Source organism: Cebus imitator, unplaced genomic scaffold, assembly GCF_001604975.1.
Source record: "Cebus imitator isolate Cc_AM_T3 unplaced genomic scaffold, Cebus_imitator-1.0 Scaffold31, whole genome shotgun sequence".
NCBI lineage: Eukaryota > Metazoa > Chordata > Mammalia > Primates > Cebidae > Cebus > Cebus imitator.
In genome coordinates this window covers 9,713,546-9,722,306 of record NW_016107346.1, presented here as the reverse complement: position 1 = coordinate 9,722,306, position 8,761 = coordinate 9,713,546, and the positions used below count along the sequence as shown (strand labels likewise).

General features: G+C 55.5%; 1 protein-coding gene and 1 long non-coding RNA gene across 9 annotated transcripts in view; one reads left to right on the top strand and one right to left on the bottom strand.

Annotated features, from left to right (window-relative positions):
- The window catches only part of LOC119470441, a 22,860-nt gene that overhangs the window by 2,043 nt on the left and 12,056 nt on the right, over positions 1-8,761 (top strand). For all 7 annotated transcript variants that reach the window (XR_005199352.1, XR_005199351.1, XR_005199354.1 and 4 more), the window contains exons 2-3: positions 6,215-6,527; positions 6,876-6,945. This is a non-coding gene — a long non-coding RNA (uncharacterized LOC119470441). The remainder of the gene's footprint in view (positions 1-6,214; positions 6,528-6,875; positions 6,946-8,761) is intronic.
- FAM178B (family with sequence similarity 178 member B) overlaps positions 3,166-8,761 on the bottom strand; it is a 76,037-nt gene continuing 70,441 nt past the window's right edge. For both annotated transcript variants that reach the window (XM_017523928.2, XM_037736945.1), the window contains exons 9-11: positions 5,874-5,951; positions 5,352-5,504; positions 3,166-3,548 (exon numbers count right to left, since the gene is read on the bottom strand). In XM_017523928.2, the coding sequence (XP_017379417.2) occupies positions 3,516-3,548; positions 5,352-5,504; positions 5,874-5,951 (264 nt within the window). In that variant the 3' untranslated portion in view covers positions 3,166-3,515. The remainder of the gene's footprint in view (positions 3,549-5,351; positions 5,505-5,873; positions 5,952-8,761) is intronic.

Sequence of the window (8,761 nt, the reverse complement as noted above, 5' to 3'; positions counted from 1 at the left end):
AAATAAACAATGTCACCTGGAACTTCTGGGCTCAAGTGGTTCTCCCACCTCAGCCTCCCAAGACTACGGGTGCATGCCATCTCACATGGGACAGGGTCTCGCTCTGTTGCCCAGACTGGAAAGGTCAGATTTTTAAATCAGGTCTTGGGACTGCCAATTCTGTCTTTCCACGAAGTCTCCATCTATCCTGACAGTGGTCCATTTCCTGCTGTTTCTCCTCCCCTTCAATACTCCTCCCCCATCCCCTCACCTCTAGGTGTGAAGGTTACCAGGTAGAGAGACCTGAGCTCCCTGGCTCTGACTTCAAGGTGGAAAGTTTGAAAAGGCAACCGGTTTGGTTTCACTGGCAGGGCAGCGGCAGGCATTTGGGTTCCGAAGGCCCAGGGATGTAGAAGCCTCCAGCTAACAGAGTCCATTAGCCTTTCCTCCCAAATGCTCTTGGAGATAAGCTCCCAGCTCCCTCCCCTTTTCCACCTTTGTGCACCTTCTGCTGTATTCTGTCCATTCCAGCACTGGCCCTTTCTGTGGGTGGGTGGCCAGAGGATACAGTTTCCTGCATGACTGTTTGCTCATGATTCATACTTCTAAATGAAAGTACAACTGGTAGAAAAAAAAGGATTTCTGGGTCTTCAATTAAGAAAAAAATTACTAATACAGGTACGGGGGTGGAGTGGGGTGGGGGAAAGTACATGTACCTTGCTAGTTTCCCTAGGGCCTGGTATATTCTATGGAAGGTATCCACCCTTTAGGACTCAGGTCTTGACAACTGCTTGTGGTCAAATCAAGGAAAGACAGAAATTGTGCTAACTGCCTCTCAAGAGTCTCCAAGGATCCCCCAGCAACTCAGGCCAGCCCCTAGAGATGACCTAGGAGTCTTTCCTGAAGAGCCAGTCCCCTTCCCCATCTCTTGATGTTGGTTGTGGGTAACAGTGCCCTTCATTTGAGCTACTCACCTGCCAGCTCTCCTTAGGGAGCAGGAGGGAGGCCCGAGGTGCACAGTAGGTTCTCTGGTGAACACTGCCTGGTGGGTTTCCAAGGCAGCCAGGACTGCCGTCAACTCATAGATGAGGAAGTAAGAAAGCTTGGGTCAGCTACCCTTCAAGGGTCTTTCTGAGCGCCTGGGGACCGAGGTGACTGGGGACATAGGAAAAGGACTCTCCCTCCCTACTTCCTTCAAAGGAGAGTTATCGAAGCCGCCCACCTGGGACTCCTTTCCCTTCCCAGCCCCTCCCTGTCACCAGTACCAAAAGGAAGCAGGAAAACATCCGTCATCACAGCCCCGGATGCGGATTTTCCAGTGGCTCCTATCAGGATATCCCCCAGCCTTTTCCCAAGGGCTTAGGGATTTGGAAAAGTCAAAGATCTGGAGAGCAAGTGGTCACATTACCAGCACCGCTGTGGAAATCTGGCCTTGGGGAGGCTGAATCTCTTAACTGATCCCAGACTAGTTTTAGAAGATCTGGTCAGCTCCCAGCTAGTCAGAGAGAGGGCCCATTACACACCCCAGAGGACAGCATGCGCCCTTGGGCGACCTTGCAGTGCACACCTGTGCTCAGGTTACAGCCAGGTCTCTGGAGGAACTGAGTCGTCACCGACACCTCCTCTCCCCTGGGTATCTATTTCTCTCTTGGGGATGGGTATGTTTGGGGAGCAGGAGAGGAGGGCCAGTGGACAACAGCCAGGACTGGGGAGGAAGGCTCCAGTTGTCGATGCTGATGGACAGCTCAGCTCCTTTTCAGAGCCAGGTAGGCTACCTTCAAAAACTGGAAACTCCCAGGTTTAGCTTCTCTGGCCTCCCTACTTCCTCTTTGCCCTTGGCAGTAAGAACAAAGAAGGGAAATTTCAAAGGTGATTTCCAGGTTTCCAGAGAAAAGTGAATAGCTACAGATGAGCTGTCAATGCATGCCTGCGGTGTTGGTGTGGTCCCAAGGCAGCCCTGAGGGCAGGTGAAGAAGGCTGGCTCACCAGAGTCTCTACTCATTCATTGGAGGATCTGAGGCTGACTTGATGCTGCTGGGGCTTTGGTGGTTCCCCAGGCCAAGGGGGCACGTGACACAGCCAGGAACAGAAACCAGAACTCTCATGCATGTCGCCTGGCATCGAAGGCACCCTGGCCGAGAGTTTCTTCCATCTCACATTTGGCAAAGGCTGCTAGGCAGAAAGGCGTCCTGTGTGGTATCCAGCACTGTGCCCTGCATGTGCCCGTGCCCCTGAATAAGATGCCCCCAGCTCCTAGCATTCTGGGGACGAAGTGAGAGGGGCAGCTTTGTCTGAAACAGGCCCAGGAAGTGATGAGCTCCACTTTGGCTCTGCATATTGAGCTACTTGGCCTGAAAGTCCTTTATTTTAGGGGAGTCTCTCTCCTAGTTAGCCTGGCCACCCCATCCCCGTACATGAAAGCCAAAGAGACGGATGTATGAAAGCAGAGTTGTACGCAGCTGCCATGGGGAAGTCACTTTGGCAGACAGCCAGGGTTGAGTTGAGGAGTGGGCACAGTCCAGTGGCAAGGGCAATCCTCTGCCACTGCCTAGCTACCTCTTGTGTACCCTGCAAAACCCCATCCACACCCAGGAAGAGTCAGGAGGGGCCAGGGACTAACTGTGGATTCTCAGGGTTGAAGGATTGGGCAAAGTAGATACCCAGTGGTATCCTGGAGTCCAAAGAGATCACTCACTTCTCAAGGGGTTCAGGTCAAAGATACCCAGCACCCCATTAGGGATCAGGTCCCATGAACTCATCTGCGGCAGACCAGAGGAAAAGCAAAAACAGCATCTCAAAGTGTCTTCTGAACCGCCCCCACTGCTGAGGCTGGGGAGTTGATTTCAGAGCTCAGCACTAAATGGAATTAAGTGTAATTACAGCCCTGATCCACATCTCACTCCCTGCGTCCTCCTCAGCAGGGGCGGGGAATGGGGAGCGGTCCCAGACTGGGTCCAAACAAACGTCCAGTTCCTGGGTTTCTGACAGCTCTTGGGCCGAAGTGGGCCGCAAGGAGCAATGCCCCTCCCTGGGGACTTGCAGATAGCCCTCTGCTGCAGGCGGGGCCTGGGCCTCAGTGCTGTAACTGTCTAGCTGAGAACCCAGCAGACACAGGCAGAGGCATCAGGAGACTGGACGTTGGCACAAGCCCTCGGGACAGGGACTGAAGGAAGTCTTCTAAACCACTGATGCTGAAAGAAGACTTTAATGTGCACAAAGAAACCTCACATTAGTGACAGGGAGAGAGAGGAAGGAGGGTGGGGAGGACTGAGGCCCAGGGAAACCAGAGCTATGGAGACATAGGCCTTAGGGAAGAGGAGATGGCTAGGAGGAAGGAGGCCTGAGGGGTGGGCCAGGCAGAGAGGCCCATCCCTTGCCAAGAGGAGCGCAGGTCAGGGGCGGTGGCCGGCTCTTGCTTCATCAGGCTGGTCAGCATGTGGCCTCCTCTGGCCTTGATTCTTCGCTTCCTCCAGTTCCTTGAGTCTATTCACTTCCTGCTGGAGCCAGGAGCCCTGGGCTGTCCGGACCCTGCTCCTTCAGATGTCTTTCCAGGGGTTGCAGTACTGGGCCTGCGGCAAGGAGGGAAGCAGGCTGTGAGGGCCTGGGCCCAGGTGCTGCCCACTGCCCTGCAGCTCCCTGGACTGGCGGTGTCTACTCAGCACTCATCACAGGCTCATGCCAGGTGCCAAGTGAGCAGGATGCTGGGTTCATAGTCCTGGCAGGGACACAGCGGTCAACAGGCTATGTGACTGTATAAGTGGTCTGCCAGGGCCCCTCTACCAGGCTCCGAATCACTTTTCCCTCTTCTCATGACAAGCCCACTACTCCCACCAGAGGCTGGTGAGATCTAGTTCGTTGGGGAGTGAGGGTGAGGTTCGCTCCTCAGCTTTCTCAGAGACTTGGTGAAATATGAGACCCAAACCACAGCCCGTGGCCAATGTGTCAGCCCTAAGTCAGAGGTTATAGGGGAAGGACGAGAGAGGAGTCTGAGGAGAGGCAGGTTAGAAGCGGAGGGGCACTGGTGGTGGGGTGGGTGGTGGTCCTCACCAAGTCCTGTGCTCCTCCACGGAGGGCTGGGGGCTCAGGAAGGGAGGAGACCCTAAGCTGGCCCAGCTGCTTGTTGGAGAGAAAGCGCCAGAAGGGAGGGCACCAGCACAGGGGCTGGAGCTGGTTAGGTCAGAGGCTTGGGAGTCAGGCTGGCTTATGCCCTGATTCTGACATTCACACAAGCTGCCTGCATGAAGGGGCATGCCACTGAGCCTCTCAGAGCCTGCTTATCTGTAAAATGGGCTCCTGACAACACCTGGCTTGCGGGGGTTGTGTGGGTTCTTATAGAAATAGATCTTCATTCAAGAAATGCTGTGGGCCAGGCACGGTGGCTCACACCTGTAATCCCAGCACTTTGGGAGGCTGAGGTGGGCAGATCACGAGGTCAAGAGATCGAGATCATCCTGGCCAACATGGTAAAACCCTATCTCTACTAAAAATACAAAAATCAGCTGTGTGTGGTGACGCACGCCTGTAGTCGCGCCACCGCACTCCAGCCTGGTGACAGGGTGAGACTCCGTCTCCCCAACAAAAAAGAAATAAATACTAGCTGTAAATATCACATCTAGAGGCTCTGAGGAAACTCGGTGGGGGTGTGGGGGTACAGTGGAGAGGACCATGGCAGCCTGCGAGCCTTCCTCCTAACACAGTAGGAGGCCAGCCTCAGGCCTGGTGGGCAGAAGGTGGACATCTGGGGCCCCTTTCTGGCACTGCCCATAACAGAATGGCACTCTGGGTCCAGACTCTTCCCTCTCCAGGGCAACTTTTCTTTGCATTTCCTGAGGACTACACTTCTTTGCGTCCCCTTCCCTCCACACCCACCCTGGGCACTGGATTTTTTTTTTTTTTTTTTTTTTTTTTTTTGAGACAGTCTCACCCTGTTGCCCAGGTTGGAGTGATTTCAGCTCACTGCAACCTCCACCTCCCAGGTTCAAGGGATTCTCCTGCCTCAGCCTCCCGAGTAGCTGGGATTACAGGTGCATGCCACCATGCCCAGCTAATTTTTTGTATCTTTAGTAGACAGGGTTTCACCATGTTGGCCAGGCTGGTCTAGAACTCCTGACCTTGTGATCTGCCCTCCTTGGCCTCCCAAAGTGCTGGGATTACAGGTGAGAGCAACGTGCCTGGCCTTTGGCACTGGATTCTTTATAAGAATGATGAATGCCCCCCAAGGTGCTCCCACCCTTCCCCCACATGCCCACTCCATCTATGTCCCTGCCAGGAGTTCAGCAGCTGCAGTGGGGGTGGATTCGCTGCTGGCTCTGGCCAGCCCTGCCTGACCGCTTCCCGCCCCTCCCAGGTCTGAGGGCTGGAGGGGACACCACCTGGGGCTGGCAGTGGGTCAGCAGCTCCTGCCAACGGATGTAGGTCTGGGTAGCCAGGTCCTTGAGCATGGTGTGGTGCATGGCCTGGGGGCTCTCCCGGATCTGCGTGCTGATGTGGCGGTCCAACTGCATGCACAGCAGCTGCAGCTCGCCCTGCGGAGGTGGAGGGAGGCCGAGGGCCAGGTGCAGCCCAGGCCAGGCACATCCAAAGCGGGGCAGGAGGCGAACAAATTCAGAGAAAGGAAGGGGCACATTTGAATGACTGCTCAGAAGTTGAGCAGGAAAAGGAGGACGGGGCCAGCACAACTGCTAGGGCTTGGGTCAGTGTCCCTTGGGAATGGCTCAGCTGGTAGGACACCACGGGGAGGAAGAGGCCCTGGCTCCCCCAGGCTGGCTTCTCAGCCTCCCACTCTCTGCAGTTCCTAACAGTTGGCTGAGTTCCATCTCAGCCAACCCCACGCTGCTTGCGGGGAGAAGACAGAGCTGGGCACCCCACCCAGCCCCACCCCTTGGGAGACTCACCCACTGGTCTGGAGTGATGTCCTGGCAGCTGACCACCACCCCGGCCAGCGTCAGGAGGCTGTGGCACAGATAGCAGGCCTGGAGGAAGAGCACAGGGAGAACTGCTTCTCTAACTCTGCCCAGGGCAGCATGGCAGGCCCTCCACCTGCATGCTGCTGTCAGGCGAATTGGGCCAGGGCAGAGGCTCAGCCCACCCCTAGGCTTTCAGTGACAATTTCCAGGGAGGCATCTTCAAGGGGGCTGGGTGAGCCAGGCTCTAGGCGCAGTCACTTGGAGCTGTGACTCCCCGGCAGGCACTCCCAGCCTGGCCTCTGATGAAGGGCTGTCCTCCCTTCCTCCAGAAACAGGAGGAGTCAGCCATCCAGAAATGCACACTGTCCCCCAGCCTTGTGCTGGGGCAGCAGAGGGCACCTTCGGGGGAGAGGGGCTCATCCACTCTGACCTCTGCAGTCTCTGTTTCCTGGGCCGACCTTACCATAGGCACTGTAGCCAGGGTGCCTCTATGCAAACAGCAAAGGGAGGGAGTCCCCTCTGGGGGGATGTGGCCCACGGCCCCACAGCTCCTGGACTCGGCTTACCCCTCGGCAGAATGCCACCTGCACCAACACAGATGCAGCCTGCCTGGACAGTTGCCTTGCTGACTCGAGGAGGCAGGTAAAGAGACGGGAGCTGATGGAAGATGGTTTTGGCTGAGCGTCTGCACACCTCACCTCCACCCTCATTCTTGCCAACTGCACACTCTTAGCAGTGAAAACAGGATGCAGGCCTGCTCCATCTGGCCTGAGAACAATGTGATGTCGAGGCACCCCTGGACTCTCTTGGTACCCAATCGATTATGGGACACATGCTTGCTGTTTGGAGAAACCAAGCCACGGGGAGTGTCCGAGGGAGTGAGGCTCCTAAAAGAACACAACCTGCCCTGGATTCCCAACTACTGCCTGCAGGTGCACCCCTCCAGAGAGGCCCCTCCTGCCTCGTCCTCTCGGCTTTCTTCGTGTCTAGGATCAGTGGCAGATGACCAGCCCCGAGGACAAGCAGGAATGGGAGAGGCGGGATCTAGAGATGTCGGCAGGTGAGAATGGGCTGCAGCTGAGAGCCAGCCCACAGCCCCTGTGCCCCAGCTTCCCCTACCCTTATCACCCTCTGCCCTCCCAGGGTGCTAGGTGGTGCCCCAGCAATGGCCGAAGCTTCTTTGCACAGGCCCAGGAGTCTCCTCAGGACAGACACCAGACCACCTCTGAGGGCATCAGATTTAGTACCATCAACTGATTTCTTTAACCCAGATAACACCATGCAAAATCCTGAGGTTGGAGGCCACCTGGGGCTCCCATCAGCAGTGCCCATCCTGCCTGGGACCCCAGCCAGTTCTTCAACACAACAGATAAGGCCCACAGCTGGCCTGACTCCACAAGCTGACCAGGTGGCCCTGCACATGGCAGGCAGAGAAGACATGGTGGGGGAAACCGAGGCATGCCTCCAGGACAGCTGCCCTGGGGTGGGGAAGACCCAACCTCTCTGAAGCCCAGGTCCCCCTGCCTGCCAGGTCCCTGCAGCTGCCTGAGTCTGGCTTGCTGGCGGTGCACTGCTGGCTCCCTCAGCGTACCTTCCCTCCAACCTGGCCTTGCCTTCAGGACTCCGCCTGGCCCTCTGCAGTCCTGCAACAGCTCACTGCCCCCTTGGCATAAAGCAGGTTCTGGTCTGCGTGCCAGACATTGTGCCTAGACTGATAAACGGCGACATAAGACAAACTCAGACATCAGAGGGAGAAAGATACTTCAGGAGGGCAGCCATTTGGTCAGGAAATACCATACCTCTGCTGCTGCATAGACCAAAAGGAGAAAAGGCCCTTCCAGGGTTTTTGGGGGATGGGAGAGTACAACTTAGAGGCTTCAGGGAGGAAGTGACTAAGCTAAAGTGGGCCTCAAAGGAACAGTAGGATTTGAGGCAAAGATGGCCCTGTGCAGGCAGAAGGCTAATAACAGACCCTGAGGGTGCTTCTAGAAACAGAAGCCAGTGCAGATGCAAGGCGGGGGGGGGGGCGACCCAGGGGCAGAGTTGTGGGGATAGGCTGGGAGGGTCTGGGGGAGGCAGGTGATAGAATGTGGCCACACTGGTGTGCTGGAAAGTACTAGGTAGTATGAAAATGGGCTCTGTCTGGGAGAAAGGATTGCAAGGTATCCTTATCTTTTCCTTTTTCCCTTTTTAAGATTCTTCCTTTTTTTTTTTTTTTTTTGAGAAGGAGTTTCACTCTTGTTGCACAGGCTGGAGTGCAATGGTGTGATCTTGGCTCACTGCCACCTCTGCCTCCCGGTTTCAAGCGATTCTTCTGCCTCAGCCCCCCGAGTAGCTAAGATTACAGACCCCCACCACCATACTCGGCTAATTTTTTTGTATTATTAGTAGAGACGGGGTTTCTCTATGTTGGTCAGGCTGGTCTCGAACTCCCAACCTCAGGTGATCTGCCCGCCTCAGCCTCCCAAAGTGCTGGGATTACAGACATAAGCCACCATGCCCGGTCTTTATTTCTCTACCATGTGTGTACTCATACAGTGGGAATACAATGAAAGTTGGTTTAAAACAATTTTTTTTAGCAAGATACTGCCAATTGTAATTCACTGAACCTAAGTGGGTTCGGGGTGGTTGTGGGGCAAGGGAGCAGGACTTGGCCATGAAAAGTAGTTGAGACCCAGGCTGGGCAAGGTGCCTCACACCTGTAATCCCAGCACTCTGGGAGGCTGTGGCTCAGGAGTTTGAGACTAGCCTGGGCAACATAGAGAGACCCTATCTCTACAAAAAAACAAAACCAAAAAGTTATCCAGCATGGTGGTAACCTGTAGTCCCAGTTACTTGGGAGGCTGAGGCGGGAGGATCACTTGAGCCTGGGAGGT